Genomic DNA, 24,995 nt, shown 5'->3' on the forward strand with positions numbered 1-24,995 from the left:
ACAAAACATTTATGTGGTTTTCCTGACCTAAAGCTTCATACCCTATACTACATAGAAGCAAGAGCATTTCTCAACAGGATACTCAGGCCGTATTTCTCAGTGGGCATTAGTTCCTGCAGCACAGGTGATCTATTTTCCAGAATTTGTGGTGGGAGAAATCAAGTAGTTGTTTACAAAGCATCTGGAGAACTGTGTGATGGTGTGTAGAGCAACCTGATCAGCTCTGGAAGAGTCCAATTACATCTGGAAATGCCAAACTGATGTATAATTTATACATCCTGATGGCTCTGAACTGTCTCTTTGTGGTTGGATTTGTATGTATTATGTACCCTAGCACATCCACATTGCGCGGTTTCCTAGTATCCAGATAACACAGAATTGACTGTAGAGTCAATTTTGCTGAGCAGTTCTTGAACAATCAGCTGGAGGAAAGCCTCCTCAGTGTAGAAAAATTGGCGATGCCCAAATGAAGCTACTGTGCTGAAAAAAAATGCTTTGGCTGGTATAAACAGTGCATCAGTGAGAGAGATCAGCAAGTACAGCTCTGCCATTCACTTAAAGCTTGAACATGAGTAAAATTAGCAAGTTTGTTAACTTCTGTCATTGGCATAGCTGGCAGTATGGTAGTAACTGCATGGATTGATAAAATAATGATAATATAAATACTGCTATGTGTCTCCCATGATCTCCAGCTTTTTATTTCTTTTCTTTTTCAGCAATATATTTTGCATTATGGATCAAACAATAATGTACTGAGTCCCAGTAAAATGAAGAACTCTTTTCAATATATATCTGTGATGTATTCCTCTCTAAAATCCATTGCCACATAAAGTTTTTATGATGCTTTCTTCTGACTTCAAGATATTGTAGCAATGCAGAAGACCCAAACTCAATGATAAAATACTTGGTAGTGTGACACAAAAGAGTTTCCTTTCCCCTAATATAAATGTCTCCTAAAATAAATAGTATTGATAGAATTCTAATAATAAAGGAAAGGGAACATTATATATCAAAATACTAATGAACTGTCAGTATAAGGAGGTTGGGTTTTTTCCTCTCCTTTAGGTATAATAAACCTAATTTTTTGGAGAGGTTTTTAGGATTTAATTTAATTTTGTTTAAAATCATTCTAAGACAATGTAATGTATTGAAATAATGGAGGAAGGTAGAGGAATTCTGCCAGTGATCCTAGCATTCTTATGTTCAAGTTACAGACTTCATTATTCTTTCAGGAATTCTTAATTGACTCCCTGTTCTTTTATCTCATGGAAATAATTGTTTATTTTCCTATACGCGTGGGGGAGACATAAGAATTTAGCATCCTTTCAGCACCACAGTAGGGGCATGGTTAGTCACATAAAAACTCCTGTTCAGTTTGCTGAGAATACCTGCAGCCTAAGTTAGTAATATCCAATGTGTGACACACTGATGTAGAGCTTACGCTTGTCTGGAACAAAACCAGAGAGTAGTGGCATGCAAATGTTGTTTCACAGTATTCATATGTGGTCTTCTTCCAAGCTGCTTCTTCCCTCCCTCTGTGCATTTCCATGGAGCTTGGGTCAGTTTCTGTGTATTGACACAAGGACAGTACCCCATTAAACCCTGGGCACAGGGAAACAGCCAGGTGTCTTACACCTGGTGCTGGCATCCCCTCCTGTGTAGAGCTTTCTCAGTCCATTGAAGACATCTTCATTCAATGCAGTGTGCAGTTTTGGAAACATCCGTCCTCTCCACTGCTGCTGCCAAATAGACCTCTGCAGGAGGAACTTTCTCTTCTATGTATCACTGATAAAAGATAATACCCTATTCTCTCTCCCTTTGACATGGCCATATGTTCCCAGCTCTGCGAGGCAATTATCACTACTTACTATGCTGCCTCACTGCCAAATTTAAGACATTCAAGCTGGCCCTTTATATAAGAGTCACCTGCTTTAGTACCACAGATCCCCAGAAACACATAGCATGGAGCATTTACTGCTGCACTTCCTCCCAGTTGAATACAGCCCAGCTGAGATCCTCTATCCCAGTTACTGAAGCTTTCTCTAGGACTAACCGTACCTACTGAGAGGCATGGCTGTATTTAGAAGGATTTGCTAGTAGACCTATACTATTCCAGTGGTAACTTTTGTTACCACAATACCTTTAAAGTATTTACTTGGGCAGAGTAAGATGCACAACATTCTGTGTAGGTTTTATACCACTCTTTTTGTAGTGCAGTGGAGAATGAGAAGTAAAGGGTTTTCATTAGCAGCTGCTTTATAATCTGGGGACTTTTCACACTGCTAATAAACATAGTTATGCTGGGAGAAGTTTTAAATGCAAGGGGAAGCAGAAGCTGCCTCCTGCAACAGCTCTGCTCCCCTGGAATCAAAGGCCTGTTGGCCGGTAGAGGGAGATTTGTGAGCACAGGCAGGGAAGCCTTTTCAACAGCTGGAATCTAATCTGGAGCTCGGTTCCCAGGAGGAAAACAACAGCAAGACAAGCACAGACCAAAATGCAGACATTTTTAATTTGGTGGTATTGCTGGTGGCTTTTGGAGGTCATATTTCCACAACAGTTCTATTACAAACAAAACCAGGCCACTGTTAAGACAGAAGTACCACCTCCAGGGGGTATTGAGCCAAGTGTGGAAGGGACAGGCAGGAAGAGATTACTGCGTTGTTACTCTCTTACTGAAAAACTTGCACATAAGTCAGTAATTGCAAAAGGGTAGAACTGTGAATAGATAGAAATTAATCTGTTTCAGAGAGAGAGTCAAACTGAAACCGAATCAGAAACTGTTTTGAAGCACTTTGGGGAGAAAAGGTTATTTTTGTTTGCTTGTTTATCTTTGAGCTGGAGCTGAAGCCAGGCTTCTACATAGAACTTGAACCAGAGAAAGAAAATATTTCTAATTATCAAGTAAGTTCAACTAAAATCTGATCTTCCCCCATACAGGCATGCCCAGTACGAGGGCAGACTGCATTTGGTCATCTTGGCTACAGAGTTGTGTTGCAGCCTCTGTTTCTGCTTGTCTCAAGCTTCCCCTTCATCGCATGCCATGTTGGTATAAACAGTACAAGTCCTTGTTTCAGCACCGTATTGCTGTGATGTGCTGATTTGCCTTAGCGATGATCTATTCAGTTTAGGGACCAACCTCTGGGCCCCAACAGCTAGAGCCTTCCACCAGCAATCGCAGTGCTATACCTCACTGTGTGCTGGTATTTCTAATCCTTTCTGTGCATATGCACACTTAAGCTTAAATTGGATTTACTGCAGGAGGGCCAGCTCCATTCCTCTGCCACAGCTCTGGCAACACTTGCATCCCTAGGCTGCTGCAATGCTGCAGCTTCTCTTCAGCTCCTCAAATTTGTGAAGTTGGAGAGAAGCTGGTGGGAATGTGAACTGTACCTGGGCTTCTACAGGGGATCAGGACAAGAGGTAGTTCCTTTCCCTGGGAAAAGACTTATGCAGAGGGTCCCCACTCACCATGTGATTCTTCCAATTCTAAAAGGTTGTACATTCTCATGGAGGATTTAAGGATGCCAGGCTAGTTACAAGCTTTGGCTGGTTTCAGCTGGGGATCACAGTTTTACATTTAACCTTGCATATTTTTAATATGCTTTGAGATAAATTTCATAACTTCTTCTCATTTCATCCTTGTTTTCTCCAGGAATGATTGAAATTGTGAAAGATGCTACAACAATTGCCAAAATTCAACAGAGTACAGTTGGCAACACTGGTGCATTTAAGGATGAAATACTAAACCAGTGGCTCAAGGAAAGATGCATGATTGAAGAGAAGGTGTGTTCTTTGAATTTTTAAGTAGAATTTTCAAATGCACTCTACTGATTCAGAATCATAGAATCGTTAAGGTTGGAAATTACCTTTAAAATCATCAAGTCCAATTATTAACCTACTGCTGCCAAGTCCACCACTAAACCATGTCCCTAAGTGCCACAACTACATGTCTTTTAAATACCTTCTCAGCTGATTCTCTGGGCAGCCTGTTCCAATGCCTGACAACCCTTTCGGTGAAGAAATTTTTCCTAATATCCAACCTAAACTTCCCCTGGCGCAGCTTGAGGCCGTTTCCTCTCATCCTATCGCTTGTTACTAGGGAGAAGAGACCAACCCCCGCCTCACTACAACCTCCTTTCAGGTAGTTGTAGAGAGCGATAAGGTCTCCCCTCAGCCTCCTCTTCTCCAAACTAAACAACCGCAGTTCCCTCAGCTGCTCCTCATCAGACTTGTTCTCCAGGCCCTTCACCAGCTTCATTGCCCTTCTCTGGACACGCTCCAGCACCTCAATGTCCTTCTTGCAGTGAGGGGCCCAAAACTGAACACAGACTCGAGGTGTGGCAGCTTTCCAGCTAGTCTTCCCCAAGCCTGTAGCATTGCATGGGGTTGCTGTGACCCAAGTGCAGGACCCGGCACTGAGCCTTGTTGAACCTCATACAATTGGCCTCGGCCCAACAATCCAGGTTTTTTTATTTTATATTTTAAATTCCGAGTTTGTTGTGGTTTTACTTGAACAGCTCTTACAGTTTGCAGAGGGGAAAAAAAATCCCAGGTCATAAGGTTGAACTGGTCTGTACCCTCTGAACAGATCAGAAATTATGTTAAACTTGATTTATCACTAATTCCTTTAGATAACTAACTGGGTTGATATAATTTACATACAGTGTACAAACTAAAACTGTGCTTTCCTGCAAGCATAGGGTTCTTAAAATGGTTAATGCAGGTATTTGTAATGAAATTACTAAACTAGAGAATGTGTAACTAAACAGTAGATACCTGCAGAAACCACTGGCTGCATCATTACTTTGAATAAGTTTGAGTAATTTTTAGACCCTGTTTCTAAAAAGGTTTTAAAGCACAACTGAGAATTATGAAAAGTCCCTATTCTGTTTATTATAAAAGTAATCAGTGTTGAGGCTACAGGAACTGGCCAGTTAGGTCCATGGAAAGTAGTTCTTTTATACCCCTAATGGTAAGTGATTTTTAAAACCTTTCAAATGAAGGAAGTTTATTCCACTTCCATCTCTCCTCTGCTGCTGAAATATTACCGTCAGTGGTGGATACATGCATGTTAAAATTTTAGGTCAAAAAAACCCTCTCTGTATCATGAACTTGACTGTTATCAGAGGTCCCTTTGCTGTTTGGAAGCTGCCCTGGACCAGGTTAAGCACTCCAATTCCATGGTTATTCAGTTAGGAAGGAGAAAAATATTCAGAGCAGCTTAAAGCAATTGATGTTTTAGTTACTACAGTTACTCGTGGGTGATTGCATGGGTTCAGTAAGGTCTACTCCTCTTCCTTTGGCAGAGTTGGCTCCTGCATTCTGTTGTTCTTGCTTGGGCAGGTTTTTTTTGCAATTCCCGTGAATATTTCATTTATGTTTTGGCAGACATCTCCATGGACAATAAGCTGTTGTCATCTGCATACGCCTGTGCTTCCTGGAAATCCACAGCTCTTTTGTTAGCTATATCACCTCTGTTTCCTACTAAAGCTATTACTATGTTAGGACTTGCTTGTCACTGAAGTTCTTTGGCCTAATTTTTCACGCTGCCAAAAGGAGCACAGCGCCCATATGGTCTGTTTGTGTTACTTATGTGAGTTTGAAAAATCCATTCATTTTCCCTGTACTCAGCTGCGGGTGTCTGTGAAAGAACCTTTAGCATCCAGCTGGCAGCTGAGCTCCTGAGAAAACAAGATGCTTTAGAAATGACTCCTTTGTCAGTGGTATTTAGAAATGATACATGAGGAGCAGATTGAAAGGACATCTAATAACACTGAAAGGCAGTGTGGTTTTAGAGGATTTAAATGCAGGTTTGGGTACTCACAACTCCTTAGCTTACGTAGATCCACTGACCTACTAGAGCTTTGTGCCAGCTTTTTTTCTCAGAAAGTGTGGACAACTATACGCTTATTTTATTCGTGCTGAGGGATAGAGCCTGCTGGCCCAGTATAGCGAGTGCAATGCAGGGCTGTGATCTTAATTTCTGCTGTGCAACAGTGTATTTTATAAGACAGTTTCTCTAACTGTTGATAGATACATGTTAACTGAAAGGCATATGACTTTGAGAATGACTTAATTTAGTTTCTAGCATTGAAGCATTTAACATCTCTAAGATTTATTTTTAGTTTCAGGCAGCTGTGGAAAGATTTGTGTATTCTTGTGCTGGATACTGTGTGGCAACCTTTGTACTTGGAATAGGAGACAGGCACAATGACAACATTATGATTACGGAAACAGGTGAGTTATTTTTTGAGAATTTCATAGAAGTGGGGACTGTTTATACTTCACTAGGTTTATTTTTCATTTTAATAAATAATGCATTTAACAATTAATGAAGAGACACAGTCCAGTTCTCACAGCATTGCTTACAAGATCAGGTCCTCCTGTGACATTGAAATGTATTGTCACCTCTTTTGGCCTTCATACAGGCTCTAGATACTTATTAATAATGCCATTCTTTTCCAAGGACGAGTTTGTTACGAACTAAGTCATGAGGAATGTAAAACTAATTTTTTTTAGTGTCCAGATCTAAGATGTAAATGCCAAAAAACTTAAAAAATCAGACAGCTGTTCACCTGTCTGAAGTGTGGATGTGGTTCTGACAGCGTTCAGTGGAACTGTGTGTTAGAATTCAGATGTTACTGGACTATTTTCACTTCCAGGGAACACAATTGCTTTATATACCTATGTAGAAAATCCAGGAAAATAAGTGTAGATGAAGTGTATTGGTTTTGCTACTGAAGTCTGTGGGATGGTTGCAGTCCTCCTGAAAGAACCGCAACTTTTTTGTATGACAACCTTTGGGAATTATTTCTGTAGTTGTGCATTGGTTCATCCCTAATTTTACTTGCCTATGGAAGCCCCAGAAAGAACCCCAGAGTGAGCAGTACATATGGAGGTGTTTTATGTGATGTAAGAAATTCACTTCCATTTTCATTATCCTCTTGTTTCATAATTGGTCTTTACATAATGCTAAGAGACAGAAGATACTTTTGGGCTTAGAAGGCTGTATATTTAATATTAATCATATTATAGTTGAAGTTTTACCAGTTGAAGGTTAGAGAGAAGTAGTACCCTGAAGGCAGAAATGAGCTAATTGAAGACTAAAATAAAGTTCACCAGATGTCCTTGAGGAAAAGAAGACAAAGAAATGCTTTCATTTCAACATTATATATAATATAATGCAATGTTAGTGCCCATTGGCAGAAAATGAGGGACAGGTCAGTAGAAAGGGGGACAGAGAAAGAAGGGTTATTCTGTTGTGGTCAGGAGCAGGTTTGCATTAGGGTCTTTTACAGGAGCTGTCTTGAGCAACAGAACCCAGAAGGATGTCAGTCTGAGAGGTCTGCAGAGAGTGTCAGATTTGGTAGGTTGGGAGGACTTGGAAACTGGCTGAAATGCTTGAACATGTAAGGATGTTCCACCTACAGATCACTGTTTAGTATCATCTTACATAATTTGACGTTTTATCTTTTTTTATACATGTACCACTGTTTTTAAGTAACCATACTCTTTTATCCTTACATCTTGTCTGCCAGTAAAAGCAATAAAGTAATCTGAAGAGCAGCAGCACACTCCAGTCCTATAGGTGTAGCAACCCTTAAAAGGGGAGTTTTTCATCACTTTTCTGGGAACTGATACCCTACTACAATCTCAAAGTTATCCAAAGTGTGACAATGAAAACTTACTCTGCACAGTACAGGGTGGTTTAGAAATTGGTAGTGCAGTGAATGGCATCAGCCAAGGAGGTGCGTAGTGCCAGAATCCCATGGGTATTTGAACATAATCCAGAAGCCTTTTCCATGTAGTGGTGTGCTGGGAGCTGATTGTTATGGATCTGAGGCACAAGCTTTCCTTGGTTGATTTTTGAAAAGCCATGAGTGTATGTTTAGAAAATACAGCAGTTCTGTCAGGTTTTTAACAACTGCCAAAGATAAATAAAAAGTAACTTTGCCAAGAGGATAAAATTATATATTAACAAAAAAAAAAGAGAGAGAGAAAACAGTCTTTTCTGCTGAGCTAAAGAGTGATCATACATACCCCCCAAAAAAGAGGGTTTGGAGTTACTGTGAATACAAGTAAGTGTTCTTGGCAGTTTATTGTATTGGAGCCTAATTGTGACTTCTTCTCTTTATGAAGGCAACCTTTTCCATATTGATTTTGGCCATATTCTTGGGAATTATAAAAGCTTCCTTGGAATTAATAAGGAAAGAGTTCCTTTTGTGCTGACTCCAGATTTTCTGTTTGTCATGGGGACTGCCGGAAAGAAGACAAGTCTCCATTTCCATAAATTTCAGGTAAGGAGTGAATATCTGGCTGCAAATCAATTAAGCAATGTTTTTTACCCTCTGAAATGAACATTAGTGCCTTAGTTCTCAAAGGTCTAGGCTCCTGGGTATTATGTTAATAAAACTTACTGAATCATCATAAAATTCTGGCATATTTTAGGCCCAATTAAGAGCAAAAATTATCTGTAAGATTATGGGAACTAGAATACAGACATTCACAAAGCCACACTGAAAAGCTTCATTTAGCAGTAGTCCATATAGGCAGTCCTTTGTTTCTTATCTTGATTGAAAATACTTTGTAGGGGGCTTCAGTATTTGTGCAGTCAGAGGAGATTCGTAGCACTATGCAGAGCCTTCTGTGTAGTACGAGCAGGTGCGAGACATTCCTCCGCTGGCTTTGCCAGTGTTATTCCCTCTCAATTCTGCCCTCGTGTTCTGGGGCTCAGACTACTGCATCTGAATGGAAATCTGCAGTGACCCTAAGCTATAACAGATTCTGGTTTTGTGAAGTGGATGGACTTAACGCTCTGGGAGAAAAGAGTGGTGTTAAAAATCTATTCTATTGCAGCTTCTATTTGAAATTGAGCCCCTCCAAGACAGTTGTGATTTTTCAAGCTTGTGTAGGACCTGGGCAAGGAGGGAGCAAAGCAAAATACTGTTTAGTATGTTTAATGAAATGGCTGAGAGCGAGGCTGAGCAGAAGTAAATGGATGTCTGCAGTGTTATTCCTGTTCTCATCTTTAGGGACCTTAAGTAAGTGCCTGATTTAAAAAGCAGGTTCCCTATAATATCAAAAGAAAAAGTCTCCTCCAGAGTATGAGTCAAAGCAAAAGCCTAACTTAGATGTTCTGGATTGCCTGTGGAAAAAAACAGTGTCTCTGTCCTGGTAGCAGTCTGGTTTTCTAACCTGAGTACCTCATTAAGGTTCTTATAGTCAGATAGTGAATATATCCCTTTGAACATACACATGACTGTACAGCAAATAACGACACAATTGTCATCCTTGTGCCCAGACTTCTGAAAATAAATAAAGAACTAGGTGCAATTTTTGAGTCTTTGATTTGCACAATGGCTAGCTTTATCACAGTGCAGCTGCTTTGAAGGGGCTTGCAGCTCAGAAGATGTAAGAGCAGGGTGGGTTTTGCTATGGGAGGGGAATGCTGAGCCCATGCTCTTAGAGAAAGAAGCCTGTGAGCTGTGCTGCGTACAGGAAAGATGCTGTTGCTGCAGCTGTAAGCCATGTGCAATAGTGGGGCCGAAACGCCACTCTAGGTTATATCATTTCATAGAAGACCTCTGTTCTGGAAGCAGAAAATAGTTGAAAATGTGAAAGGGTGCTTATGGAGAATTGGAAGACTAGCAAGCTGTTAGCACCTACCGTGAGGTAGTGTGTTCGTATATATGAATCATCCAGCTTTCTAGAGAATATCTGGCCTTTACTTCAGCAGCCCCAAATCCAAAAGCAATAGGAGGTGATTTTGGTCTTAGCCTCTCTTCAGTAAGCCATGCCTTCATAATACAGTCCTGAATACATATTTTGTAATTCTGTTACGAATTTCTAAATTCTGCTACCATCCCACTAATGCAGACTGTTCAGGAATGCCATGATAGTGCTAGTGTCATTAACCAGATGAAAGGTGATTAATGTGCTTTACCTGTGTGAACTATGACCGTGATATGTGACCTGGTCATTTTAGGTGGGGTGATTCATGCACAGTCAAATAATACTGACCAAAAAAATGTAAGTTCGTGTACAGTTCTGCTGCACTGGATACTGTTCATAAACTCCTGGTAGTATATTAAAAGGCTTTTTTGTCTCAAACACCATTAAAAAAAAAGTTAAAATACTTCCATACAAGTAAATAGTAACACAGAGCAAGATCTGCATATTTTGCGGTAAAAATATATGTTTTAATTGTATGGTCAGAGTACAAAAATAAACAGAATTATAGCTTCACTTTTCAACTGTCTGGTTTCATCATGTTTCCTAATGTTGAGGGATTCATTCAATGTGCCTGCTGACTCATTCTTGTATTAACGGAAAAGTCTCAGCATTTATCCTTCATTAATTTTTAAGAGCATCTCTCATTAATTTGTACTTCAGCTACATTAAAGTAGGTTGTACTTTAAAGGAATCCTTTGGTTTTTACATGCTTCGGTGTTTTTAATATTTTAAAATATATACTTTTAAAAAAAATTTATTTCTTTGTCACCTATTGGATACAGTTCCTACAGATGTGTTAGCCATAGCTCATATTGCAGGTGTCAGAGGAAGTTAATTAAGAAAATAAATTTGACCGAAGTTCACTGCAACAGAGTATAGTTCATTATTAGTGACCTTCTAAACCTGTCAGTGGCCTGGCATCTTTTCTGGAGCTAGCAATAAAGCTCATTCCTATTAGTTCTTAATCTAAATTTTGCTTCCCTTTTTGTTTGCTTTCCTTATGATGGTTTAATGAAAATTAGAGGCTAGAGGCTATTAATGACATCACAGAAATGCTTAGTAGGAAGCAGTGGTTTATGGTCTTTTGTCCTAATCACGAAAATGTATTTAAGCATGACTTAATCTGAAAAGGCAAGTATTTTTGTGTTCCATCTATGAATTTTTCAGATGCCTCAGTACTGTCCAGATTTCTCTTGCTGTCAATGTCATATGTGGTGGCATTTCCTCTCTGGCCTTTGGCTGAAACCCATGCAACTCTCTTACTCCTATGTACACACAACTTTTTCACTTCTTGCATGTAGAAACCCTTAAGAGAGCCTCATCTAAGATCTTTGTAGTCTTTTGAGCTTTGTCCACCTACCTATTATTTGCCTAAACTTGTCTTTGCTAGCTTTTGCATTGAATTTTGAATGCATTTTTATTCATTATATTTATTTAATTATTTTTTATTACTCGGCTGACTTGATAATACAGAGATCTGTATTTTTCAGTACTAATAAAATTCTTCTGTACCCTTTGTTTACAAAATCTCATGTATTTGTCAAATAAAGGTGACAGAAAGCAGAAGGGTGTACAATTCATCATTGAAAAATACTTATTTGTAGTACACTGCACAGGGAAGGGATATCCTGTATAACAGAACTTGGACGCTTTATATTAAAACAATGCTTGGCCTTTAGGAGACTAACATTTAGGACAGTTTCAAGCTCTCAGAATAATTATTCTTTATTGTCTATTGGACAACAGGATTTTGGTTTCTCCTCAGCTCCTCTCATTTTGCCTATGGCTTTAGATTAGTTAGCAGCTTTCTTCTTAATCCCATGGTAAACTTCTACATATCTTTGACACATATGTATGTGTTATTTTTGGTTCTCTCTGCCTTTCTCAGAAGTGTAAAAATCATTTTTCTGGCAGATGTTAATTCAAAACACCATTCAGTTCCTGTCTGAATAAGTAACTGTAACAGGCAGATACAGCTTTTTTAAATCTTTTGAATTCCTGGAAGGATTGCCTTTGAGATGCTGTGATGCCAGGTTCCTGACTGCATAACTGTTTTTCTGTCTCAGACACCCACAGTAGTAAGAGGCATCATCCATAGAGAAATGTAAAACCTTCTTTGATATCACTATAAAGAGCTTTCATCTTTTTCAGGGGGAACAAAACACACACTAACTCTTGTGACAAGATTTCCCTGTTTGAAGTTGATAATACATAAGTAGAATTTCTTTATTTTTTATTTTTTCCCCTGGTGTCATGGAGAGAAACTAATCCCTGTGATAAGATGATGGTGCTTTCTGTTGTAAATTGTGCTTTGACCATTGCACTTTACGTTCTGCTTCGCTAGAGCTAAACTAACATTAGAGTTCGTAAGTATGATCTTATTTCAGGACAGAATTTATCTGGAAATAGAGTGCAATAGGAAAAAAGAAACCCTACAGGCAGATCCTCAACACATCCTCTTCCTTCTTTACTGTCTTCCTAACCTGTCTGGTTGGTTGTCCTGGTGTTGCTGATGCAAACAGCAATACACATTAAGATTATTTGTGCATTTCTTACTGTTTCTAAGGAAGAAATAAACCATCCACCTTGTCAAAAATAAATGGTGTTCTAGAGGGCTGATGAGACTTGGTGGAACTTTACATGAAAATATTTGGCTTTCATAAGAATTCTCTAATAAATTCATATACATTTGTGGAAAGGTTAAATTGAATATTTAACTGGATAAAAACTCAGATTGCTTCAGCTTTGGTTTTAATAGCAACAACCTTCTTGGAAATATTTTTCATCTTTTTGCATTACTGCATTGCAGGCTGAATTTAACTTTCCAATATATGATTGATTTCTTCATTGCATTGTCTTCCTGAAGATGTTATTTCTAAAAGTAAATGAGAAATAAATTTAATATAAGAAATAATCATTTCAGTTCATGTATTAGTCACTTAGCATTAAATATTCTTTTAAAAAGCATTGAGTGTTTTTCCAAGCTGCAGAAATTTCGTTCTCCTAAAGGTTATGTTATTAGGCACAAATGACATATATGGAAGTGAAAAAGCTATTTAAAAAAATCTCTGGAATCCAGCATGACAGTACATAAACACAGAAGTGCTACAGCAAGGCAGTGTGCCTGAAAACTAGAGCCGTCAGGTGGAAAAATTTCTCAGAACACCAAGCCTGAAAAATCTTCTCCATTAAATAAGCCGTCACCTCTGCAAAGTTAATAGACATAGATATAGAATAAAGAACAGTCCCCTGGAGGTGCTGCTTTATTCAGTAGCACTTGCCAGCCATGGTCTTTAAATGGGAACATACCAATTGGAAAGGACGACAGTGAATTATTGCTGTCTCTTTTAACAGCCACAGAAAGAGATTACATGACAGGGGAAATTAATTTGAAATGGTGGTGAGGCTAAGGTTGTATGCTTTAGTAATTAATATAATATTAGTAAAAAGAGCCTTTAGTTTGTACGCCAACACAGTACTTGTTGCCCCAAGGTGTGGTGATAAATGAAGTAATATGGAGCAACACATACAGAAGTTCGCTTCACGTTTCTGCTCAGGTGAACAGCTCTGTCGGGTCTCCTCTCTCCGACATACTTGAGTGATTGAATAGAGTTGGTTAATGAGAGTCCTGTGAAATTCCTACACCACGCCTCTCAGTTCACTGCATCAATTAACAAAAACTTCTTCTCTCTTGTAGGACGTGTGTGTGAAGGCTTATTTAGCTCTTCGACATCACACAAACCTGCTGATCATCCTGTTCTCCATGATGCTAATGACTGGAATGCCCCAATTAACCAGCAAAGAGGATATTGAATATATCCGGGATGCACTGACAGTAGGGAAGAGTGAAGAAGACGCCAAAAAGCATTTTCTTGATCAGATAGAGGTTTGCAGAGATAAGGGCTGGACTGTGCAATTTAACTGGTTTTTACATCTCGTGCTTGGAATCAAACAAGGAGTAGAAAAGCATTCTGCTTAATATTTTATGTAAATGAACTGTGGAAGTGAATAGGACGTTAGTGCATCTACGTGTTATTTATGAATTCTGAATAAATGAGCAGTCAAAATTGCCTTTACTTTGCTGGCAGCTTAAACAGATCTTTTAAAAAGGCAAGGACTTTTGCACTGCCCCTGCAGAAGATCTTCCTGCAGTTAAGACTTTTTTTAATGTCTAATGACACTTCAAGTTGCTGGATTCTTTTAACTAGTTGCTTTGCTGATGTGGCCTGCATTTTTCTTTTCTTTAGCAATAATTTCAGATAAATACGAAGGAGGACCTTGAGTAAGTTGGTAACCTGCAAATTCAAATAGAAATCCCCTATGACATTACCTTAATCGTTCATGAGGGTCAAGCCCTTCAAAAGCAGAAGAATATTTAATATCTATGGTTATATTGAAATCCCTGTAGGCAATTAACTGTTTTCTCAGGATGGCTTACACTCAAGTGTTATTCACTCACATCCTTCCATTTTGTCCCTTCCTTAACACATTGTCCTTCTGGGATTTTTAATACATTGTCAGTACAATACTGTGGCTCTACCACTAGAGGAAATTACCTTACTATTATTGTAGCCTCCTGATGTAGACAAATGAGCTTGACTGTCCAGCCAGGAGACCTTCCCAGCTACCTAGAATTTCCTCAGGTTTGAACCTGAAATTCTGAAGGTTTAATTTTGAATTTTTTTTTTATTGTACGTTTTAATGGGGAATGTCCATATTATATGACAGATTATATTATTACTGTAAAGCTACTGAAATACCACCTGTATAGTAAAAGCATTGTAGAAAAAGTAATGGTACTTCCTAATTCCTCAGAGAAGCTCCTTGTGTAAGAGTAATTTTCATTTTACCAAATATTTGAGAAACCCAAAGTTATTTATTCTTTGGTGATATATTTTCAGGATATACCTAGAAGGAATTAAATGTAATCTTTGAGATTGTGTATATTTTGCTATTTATTTTTAAATTCCTTAAGAGACTATACTACTGAAAAGCTATTTATGAAAGAAAAAAATCCTTATCTTTAATTTCAATATTTAAGCTTCAAAGAGGAAAAAATGTGCAGTGTTATTTAGAATTTTAACTCCTCTACTGTAGGATGCCTGCAAATCATCAAGTCTGCCTATGGTAGGAAAGGAAAAAAATATATAACACGAATTAGTCTTTGACTTGAATTATTATGGTATACTTCCTGCTAATTGATTTTTACCAAAGAGAGAAGATGGCTTACAATATTGCTTTTTTGCACTTGAGCCCGTGTAATTTCTTCTTTCATTGTAGTGTTACATGGGTTTTACTTTACATATGATTAACTGAATTTTTTCAATTCTGTTATCATTTGCTTTGATCATTTCACAGAACTGTTAAGATTTTAACTACTGCTACCACTGTTACTACTGAGTGTATTCTTGCAGGATTTTTAATAAATGTACTGTAATTGGTGTCTCAGCTATGAGGTATAGCCAATCTGTTCTTGAAATGTAGATGTTTATTTGGTTACTGTGCACAACTATTTTTGATGTATATGGTAGAATCTAGTTAAGGAAATCTAACAAGTTAAAATGTAGAATATTTTGTTGCTCTGTTACATAATTATTCTGAGCAAGATAGGCTTAAGACCATACTAAAATCTAAACTGAATGGTGAATATTGTCTGTAAAAGGATATTTTTAAATATGTATTTTAGAGATCTGAAATAAATTGACATGTTCTAATCATCTGATTATCAGACATGAATAAGCAGCTTAGCCCAAAATACACATAAATATTTTTTATCCAGTTACTTAAAGACTATGTAATCTGAGTAAGAAATTATATTCAAAGTCCCACTCAGGGGAATTGTTTTAGTCCCATATTAATAACTCTGTATGATGTCAGATCTTAAATTGTAATAGTCTATAGTATTAGAATTGCAATTACTTTAATTGTAAAATGTGAATAGAATATTACCACTTTCTGAGAGCACTTTATTCGTTCCTGGTTTGTTCTGTAAAGAAAAATTTGAAGATTTTAATAAGTTCCTAGTTCTAAAAAGTAAGTAAATCTACTGCTAAATTTAACTCCAGCATGGGGAAATAAATGCTAATCACAACTTCAAGGGCGATGGCACTCTTGAAGCAGCCTCCATTTGCAGAAAAAGGTCTACAAGAGATCTGCACCCAGAGGAGGAAGCAGATTAGTGCTGCACTAAACTTAGACTGATGATTTTTATCAGCAGTTTACAATGTGCTGTACTGAATTGTATTCAGTGTTTGTTACAGACATCTGAAACACCTCTGTGCTGAGCTAATTAACAGATTACTTCATTGCTTTCCTTGCCTGTGAAGCCTGTGGTTGGGCTGCCAGGGCAATGCTAAGCTGCCTTGTGTCTTCCTTTGAACACCCCCTCTGCGTTGGGCCTTGGGTGTTTGCCAGCCTGACTTCCGGGAGATCAAAAGCAGCTGCCAAATCTCCTTTTTACCTACAGAACAAGCTATTAGGCAGCGTACCAGCACTTTATTTATAAATAGCTGTGCATTCGTATGGCTGATTATCTGTTGGCTTTCATGTGCCTCTGGAAACCTGCACCCACAAATGACTTTGTTTTCTGGCAAGCCCTAACACAAGGGGAAAACAATGCAGAGATGTGGTTTGAGGCAGCCCGGCTTCAAGGTGGAGTGGAATTGCTTTTCAGGTGAGGAGGTGGGCGTGATTACACATCTGCCCATCCCAGCGTGTAATACGGCCATTGCTTTCTGCAGTGGCAGCTACGTACCCACGGCCTGGAAAGCTGGAGCTTTAGCACAGCCACCACTGTCCAAGCAGGAATCAGTTTCCTGAGTTGGGCTTAATGTCTTCCAGTGCATAAACACACCAGCCCTTCAGAATAGCTGGTTTATAAGGGCTATAAAACAGGAAATGTAAGTTAGTCACTAACCACATTTTTCACAGGCTCTAAAACAGCATGCAGAAAGAGAAAATTACTAAATTTTCTGAGTAGGTCCCAGTTATCATCCTTGTCCTCTATAAGCCTTGAGATTATTATTTTTTAAAAATTATTTTTAAGGGCTACTTTTTCTTTAAGATGTATTATATTTTCTTGGTCGTCTAAATTCATGTTACTACTGCACCTAGCAGTGGAAATTTGAATCTATTCTCAGAGTCAGTGCCTCAGAGTCAGTTGTGACTTGACATATACTTTGGCTCCAGCAAGATCATTGAGATGTTGGTTAGGTGTGAGTGTGTCCCCAACGCTCCAGCCTAATTATATTCCAGGACAGGAGGAGAAGGTGAAAGGGGGCTAAGGTGTACAGTGTGATTATATTTAGATCTTCATTGATTACCCTGGTTGCACGTGTTAGAGGTATTTAATCTATCATTAGAATATTTAGCATTATTTAACACATAGTTAGCAGAATTTCCTCTAAAATGTGACCAATGATACAGAAATAAAATATGAACAACTGACTTGAGAAATGTATCAATAGAAATTATAACTCTTCCAGGGTATTTTTCATTAGAAAGCTTTTTTACTGTCTACTACCAGTGTTCTGCAAAGCCGTATGAGTAGTCCCGAAGATTACATAGACCACAAACACTGTGCTGATGATTTTCTAATGCAGTTTGTGTAAAGTAGTCTTGAAAATAAGAAATTTTAAAAACCTGGGATACCAAACCATCTGCAGGGTCCCAGGAGTATCCCAGTAACACTGAAAAACACTGATGTGCTTTCATGAATCTTCTAATTGCAACTTTCTCAATATATGTTGGAAACAGCACTCCAGGAATCACCTGTTTTCCTGGACAGAAGTCTGCAGGAAGAGGTTCCTGCCATGCTCACCACTCTGCATTTTGGAAGCAGAATTGGCCAGAGGAAGTTCTAATACATTTTTAAACTTTGAGACACGCTTACAGAAAAGAAGATTCATGCTAGATAAAAGAAAGCAGTTTGCCTGCAGTTGCAGCATTAATAAGAAGGACTAATCAAAGATACAAAGGACATGGTTATAACCATGCAAGGTTCATACATCATTATGTCATTAGAGAAAAGAAGCATTGGTGACCGGTTCTAGTATGATACAGGGAGACGGTGTTGTGGTTTAACCCCAGCCGGTCAGAAGAATATGGCTTTTCCTTGCTCTTTGATCACCAGCAAGAGAGAGGCTGGTGTCCTGCCTGTTGATAGTGAGCAAGTGGGCACTTGGCAGGAGAAACTCTTCCCTTCCTACCCCTGGGAATGCGGGTTTGTCATTTCAGAGGGTGCATGGCAGCACTTGGCAGGGCAAGAGCCCTCTGCAGGCTGGGGAAAGCAAGCAGGCAGTGTTTAGCAGATGTACCATTCCTCAGGTGAGTTCCTGGGGATGCAAAAGAGGCTGTCACTCTGGAAACAGCAGCAGCACAGCGCCAGAAACACATGCCAGTTAATTTTAGCTAGCAAAAGAGACCCGCATATGGCAGAAGTGCTATATCTAGTGAGTACGAGCACATCTCACACTTTGGTGCACTCTCTCTGGTGTTCAGAGTCACAGTTTGCAAGTGCTGGTCACTCTCTCAAAGCTGAGGTGTCTGTGGTCAGAGTTTACCACCGATCCATTTATTAGGTGCATAAAGAAACAAATGGGAAATAATAACCTGTAGATACACAAAGAAAGGTCAAATCTAATGTAATGAAGAACAACCAGGCAAGTTCCCTGAAAGGAGAAAGAGAAAGAAAACAGAAATGTTAATGGCCCATAGTACAAAACAGTTTAAAAACTATAGCTCAGGCTTTGTACCAGCTCCTCCTTTGCCTTTGAATATAGCTCCTTTATCAAGACTAACATCCTGCAAAAGGCTATGAGGGCTATGGCTGTTTAATAACCCAATAAATCTGCTGCCACAGTGCAGTTCCATGATAAAGAGTTCATTAATGATTCAAGATATGGCTAGAGCTGAATTTTGCTCAGAATATTTACTGTTAAATTACCTGAGATTAAAAAAAAAAAAGTCAAAGAAATGATTAGTCCTGTGCTTCTTCCCCAAATCAACTAGCAAGTGTCTGGGATTGGCATTAAATTCATCACATGGGAAGTTACTTCCCATCATGATAGAAATGCATTTTTCTCTGAAGCGTTTTGAGCTGGCCCCTAGCAGGCCCAGGATACTGGTCTGGACAGACGCTGGCTCTGATGCAGGATGGCAGCTCTTCTGCTCAGCTGTCAAATGGCTCTGCACAACAGAATCTCGGTGAGATAAACAGGTCTCCTCAGGAAATGCTCTCCCTCCAGCCAATGTTATCCTTCATTCTGATGAAGTTCATGACAGCATCTCTGTTTTACAAACCTGCTTCTTTCCCACAGAATATGATGTATTTTCCAAACCTTATAAAACAGTAATTCTGCCTGCCTGGAGAGAAAAATACCCAGAGATCTCAGTAACTTTAAAGCAGTCTGAAATTGAAACACTCTAGGCAGGGACCTTTGGAGTGAAGGTGATGGCTCATGCAAAGGCAGGCAATTATTCTTCATGCCACTGCAGACTTTGCATTCTAGGGAGATGCTAATTACCTAAACATGTTCATTTTTCAGAGGATCATCTTTGGGAATCTGTCATTGCAAAAGCACACTGAAGCAAGGGCGAAGAGTGGCTTCTTACAAGACCAGAGACTTGAAGGTCCCGTGGAGACTGACACCAGCAGTAAGTGGTCATTGGGTGCAGCTGCATCTTTCCCAGGGCAATGGGAACTCAGTGGCAGCAGCCCTGGCAAAAACAGGTGTAGAAGTCAGGTTTTAAGTGCTCTGTGGCTTTGAGGCAAGGGTAAGCATATTGCACTGAAGGCCAGACCAAAAGCCATTTGATGACAGATTCTGTCCCCATCACTGAGCTTTTCTGAGGAGGGAATGGCACTGCTTACCACCTTGAGGGCTCCTAATGCACAGCCAGCACCAGCAGCAGAATTGAGACCTCATCAGATAAGGTACCTTACTGAAACACCCCATTCATGGGATTCATGCAACTGCTGTGCACAACTGTGGTTTGTTAACTCAATGTTAGTTACATGTCCCTCTTAGGAATTTGAGGAATGCACCTCTTGGAAGACTTTTTCCTCAAGTCTCAATTATTCCCACTATGCTCCTTTTCTTATTTCCTCCCTGCTTTCTTCTGTAAATGCTAACAGGAGCTCTTCAGAGATTAGTGTGTGCTTAATAATCCTTATTTATCCTTACATAAAAGCTTGTTTAGTTCACCCTGTCCTCTGGAGTTCCGTATTCCCACAAGCCATCTAAACAGACAACAATGTATAGCACTAGGATTTAAAAAAAGAGCAAGAGGACTGTTCTCACAAGGTTAGCACCAGAAGAAAGGAACCAGGTTGTCTTCAAGGGGGCTGAAACACAAGACCCTCATCCCAAATTGGAGATTAAAAGAACTCCTAACTGATGAAGTATATTTTTAGTGTGTTGACTTTTTGAACTCCCTGTTCTTCCTCTGTCCGCGTGTATACGCACAATCATCTTATTCTGAAAAGCCAGCTGTGGATGCGCACATAAATACATGCCTCCCCATGGCTGCTCCAATGGTGTCTCCTCTAACCCTCCATCACCCATCCAAGAAGCCGACCACCAGTCATTCCCTGCTCTCTCTTATTTCCTACAGGGCCCCATATTCCTTTTCTATACTGGGCCTACAAACTGCATGTGGAAAAAGAACAATGAACATCCAAGAAAAAGAAAATTATCTCCTTCTACCTCATGTTTCCCGATAAAGATTTACATGAGCTGCAGAGATCTGTCCGTGGAGTATTTTTATGACACAGCCACCCACATAAATGCTGGGAAAAAACCCAACCTATGCAGAGTGGTCTTTAGTTAATGCAAAACTTATCCTCACAGTCCTTAAGTACTGGTGTTACCAGGACTATCACATGAGAATAAAAACGCATTTGACTGGAAAAGTGGAAATTTCTTAATGCAGTTAGTGCAGTAGTAACAGAAACACAGCCCTTCTCGAGGGTGACCAAGACTCAAAAAACGGGCCACCACAGCCTAGTTATCCCAGCTGGTGTCATGTATGCATCCTATCCAAAGTTGTGATCAATCTAGCTAGTGGCATCAGCAACTGTACCTGCTGAGAAGCAAGTTACCTGCTTTCAGCACTGCTCATAAAGCAATACTTCAGAGAGCACCCTTTAGTATATCGTCTTCGCAAGAGATAGGCCAATAAAAAAGATATACGGAAGAGTATCATAATTGCAATATCCTAATTTACAACAGCATCAAAGATAAAGCACAAGAAATATCTATTAGTGTTATTTACAAGATCAAGAGAATATAATATGAAACTGAATCACAGGAAAGCAATTAAAAGCACCAGTTTGTCAAAAAGACACGGAAACCATACTACAGCTGGGGACAACCCGCCAGGATCTGTTTAATACAGCAGATACCACATAGTTCACAGCAAGACCTTCCAAAAAAAAGGATACCACAACCCTTGAAAAAATTTGACCACCACTAGAAGAAGACAAGTTGCTGGCACCAGTGAGAACAGCACTGTTACAGGGAGAAGCTCCATGAGTGCAGACAAGGGCACAAACATCCATATAGCAAAGCTTCTGTTCAAACAGGGAAAGGAAATTTTTGTAGATCTCAGAAATTTCACAAATTCACAAAGGGCATGATTTAAAAAATGTGAAAGTATGGCATGAAAACATACAGAGGTCCATAAGAAAAAAATACCATGACAGAAGGCTGAAAAAAATCCCAACATTTGGAGAAACACAAACAGATAATTCCCCCAAACTGCTCAGTGCCTACTAGAAATGAAGATAACATGACACCAATGAGACAATCTTTTAGGAAAATCAGTCCTTTAGGAGAATTTAGAAAATCTGGTTAACTTGCAGAACAACAAAGTATTCTTCGCTACCAAAGACTTTTGGAAGGAAGAAACAAAGTTAACTCTAGAGTATGGACTGCAGAAACAGAGTGCCTGGTCATTACAACTAAAATACCTCAATTGCTCTGAAACTCGGGAGACCTCTCAGAATAGTAAACACAGGGAAAGATGGGCCATGCACTTCCCCATCAAGAATGATCAGAAATGGTTAGAGACTATTCCCTTCATTCAAAACACCAGAACCAGACCAGAACTCAAGAGGCTTGATGGCAATGCCTGATGCACCCAACAGAGCACAGCAGGAGTTGGCGGCTGCTCTTTCTTAACTCAGAGGAAACCATTACCTGCTGATAGTTGATTACTATGTTTATTTTTCAAACTCAATCAAACAACATAGGAGCCGACAATACAGCAAATCAGGCTGTGACAGAGCCCTACGAAGCTCCCAGGCTGTGAGGGGAGAGGTGTACAATGCAAGAAACTTTACCTTCAGTATATTTTCATGTCTATGTATCCCATTTATTCTCTACAAATTTCTGGGAGCAAGATGTTTCTTGTTAATTTGCTGTGTACTTTTTCCTAAAATCTAAAACAAAGCCTTATACCAAGCTACAGTGACTGTTTGGCATAGAATGGGTGAGTGTAGGAAGCCTGATGTTAGTACCAAGCCCAGTGGAAGAATCCAGCTCCTGCACATGGGCTGTATTGGCGTCACCCTGGCTGCCTGATTGAGAAACCAACCTACAAAAAGCTTTTCTAGCACTTTTACCAACACCTAACATTAACACACGCTGACTTGTTGAAATGAGTATGAGTAAGTGCAAGAAATAAAAGGAAGGTGCTATCTGCCACTAGTCTTCAACATTTTTCAGCAGGATCTAGCCCAGGAATTAATCTGTGCTCAATGGTTTTCTTGATTAAAAAGGCCTGTAAAGAAGGGACAGCTGGCAGTCGAGATGCAACAGGACAAGTTCTTGCTAGAGTCTTCTTTCAGTCCAAATGACAGCAAGGCCCTGAAAGCTGAGAGCTGGGCTGAAAAACCCTTGCTGTACCTTAGTTTCTTGACTTTTGCCCAAATTTAAAGCATCTTTTCCTTAATGTTGACCAAGTTGTCTGTAAGGAAAACATCAGAACTGTTCCTGTAAAAGTAGGAGTGTGCATTAGCTTACTCTTGAGTGCCTACCCTCCAACAACTGGTTTGTGGCTCGCACTTTTCTTAATGCTACTTTATTCATGGAAAAAGGGCTCTGCTGGAAGATGCAAGCAAATACCTTCCTAGCAGATGAGTGGACTAGAGATGGTTTATGACTTGGAGAATGTTTATACCCATGAGTCACCCTGTGGCAGTGTTTGCTAGTTAAGGGATCTGCAGTGAATTTATTCAAGTAATGGTCAACAACAAACATCTGAGGGATTTAACAGATCTGTACAGGATGGATGTTTCAGACATGCACAACCCGCTTTCCATATTATTCTTGGCCCAATGGGCAGGAAGCTGATAAAGATACAAGAATAGTCGATCAGCTACTAATCAAAGCAAATTAAGGTTGTCAAGACCTTCCCTCAGTTTACTGAACTACTGAAAATAAGCAAAAGCTGTGAGTTGTTTCTAATGCCAAGAGTTATTAATCAACATTTGTTCACTGGAAGACAAGCTAGAAATTGTACTATAATAAAAAGTGTCAAATCTATTAAAACTTCCACAAGAAATGTCAGTATTGCGACAAGAAGCCTAGTAAGATGATCTGTCCTCAGAGTAATTAAATCAGCAGAACAACCTAATTTTTATGCACACAGAAGGGACTTACAGGGGAAAAGGAAAATCCTTGCTCGTAGTTGTGCAATATGCTGCCAGCAATACTGAAACAGCAAATGAAGAGAAAATGCATGCAATATGAGCAAGTCCTGGGTACCTCCTGCTTAGAATATAGAAAACTCCAATACAGCCAATCCAAGCACAAGCAATTTTTCATGTTTTGGCTGTAGCTACAAGAACCAAAAGCAACACTTACCTCAGGTGGAAGAGAAGATTTAAATGCCCGAGTGAAGGATTATGGTACATTTTGACAATGTTTTAAAGAATACTTCCAAAATTCCTTTGCTTATGAGAATGTGTGGCAAGACACAAGCAAATAGTCATACGGATTTTTTAAGCGAGGACAAGGAAATTATAGAGTCCTCCTTAATCTTTTTTTCATGTGCCTTGAGCGGAGTTGTTCTGAGCAGAGCGTGTGTTTGAGAAGTTTTGTTAACAAAAAGCCTGTTTTAGCTCATCCCATATGGATTTCCATTCCTTCACACAGCCTAAATAAAGGCAATAAAATCATGTTTACATTGGGATATTTGCCTTTCTTTCCCCCAAGAGGTAATTTCTTTCACACACTTGCGAACGCTGCTATATATGCAAAGCTTAAGTATAAATTGAAAATGTACCTTAAATACAAATAGTCGATAACCCAAGACCGACATTCCCGTAGGTATGGCCTTCTGGGAGAAGTAACCTCGGATGCTCTTGTTGAACAGTGGATGTCCCTGTGCCCAGTCTGGGGTGGAAATAAGATAAATAAGAAATAACATAACCCCATGGTATTGCTCCACTTCTCTGGGAGGTTTCTGATGTTGCTGTTTCACAAGGGGAAAGAACAGAGGAGGTGAAATTCCCAGGGTGAGTGTCAGGGTCATATTGCCTATGATCTCTGGAGCTTTTCGAATTGTATGTAGGCCATGTGCCCATTGCAGATGACAGGCAAAGAGGGTTTTGATAAGAACAGTTGCTGCTCTCTGGATCTCTGCTCTCAGCACATCTGGGAGGATATATGCTTAGGTAGCCAGGTCAGCACATGTCACCAGGGTAGCAGGAAAGGAGGCAACTGCAACCAGGGTTCAACAGAACAAGGAGAGCAAAATTTTGGGTACCAAGTTGTATGTCAAAATAGCCAGCTTTGTAGGAATCCTATCAATGCCAAATCACAGTAAATGAGCTGTAGTTCAAGCTGCAACCCTGCAGGCCTGGGCTTGGGAGCAGGATGTACTGTTCCCAGAGAAAATAGGAATAACCAGAGTTAGGAGCTAGAAATTCAAAGCCCACTTCAATTATATCTTCTTCGGCTTGTGGAAAACAGCCTTGGTAAATCTCTAGCCGCATCATCATGACAATTTTCCCAGGTTGTTGGCTAAATGGTACCAATACTAAATATAGTCCCCTTTGGCATGCCAGCAGGAACTTGCCAAACATGAAGGATAGCAATTTGTCCTTCCTGAGAAGACACATGCCACCATCAGGCATATGGTACCGAGCGAGAAACAATTCGCCCTGTGATGGCAAACCGCCCACTACTGGCCTTAGCCTGAGGTACTCCCACACTGCCACGTTACCATACTTGTAACATGGAGGATAATTAGGACAT

The 24,995-nt window shown here is 39.6% G+C and overlaps 1 protein-coding gene across 5 annotated transcripts in view; it reads left to right on the forward strand.

Annotated features, from left to right (window-relative positions):
* PIK3CG (phosphatidylinositol-4,5-bisphosphate 3-kinase catalytic subunit gamma) overlaps positions 1-23,914 on the forward strand; it is a 44,261-nt gene extending 20,347 nt beyond the window's left edge. For 3 of the 5 annotated variants that reach the window (XM_064444888.1, XM_064444879.1, XM_064444894.1), the window contains 4 exons: positions 3,653-3,783; positions 6,126-6,237; positions 8,140-8,297; positions 13,430-15,696. In XM_064444888.1, the coding sequence (XP_064300958.1) occupies positions 3,653-3,783; positions 6,126-6,237; positions 8,140-8,297; positions 13,430-13,711 (683 nt within the window). In that variant the 3' untranslated portion in view covers positions 13,712-15,696. Of the gene's footprint in view, positions 1-716; positions 2,901-3,652; positions 3,784-6,125; positions 6,238-8,139; positions 8,298-13,429; positions 15,697-19,277; positions 19,387-20,346 lie in introns of those variants that run through there. The other 2 variants (XM_064444904.1, XM_064444915.1) reach the window with 2 other exon arrangements.
* Positions 23,915-24,995: the final 1,081 nt, after the last annotated feature.

Source organism: Phalacrocorax carbo, chromosome 1 (assembly GCF_963921805.1).
Source record: "Phalacrocorax carbo chromosome 1, bPhaCar2.1, whole genome shotgun sequence".
Taxonomy (NCBI): Eukaryota; Metazoa; Chordata; class Aves; order Suliformes; family Phalacrocoracidae; genus Phalacrocorax; species Phalacrocorax carbo.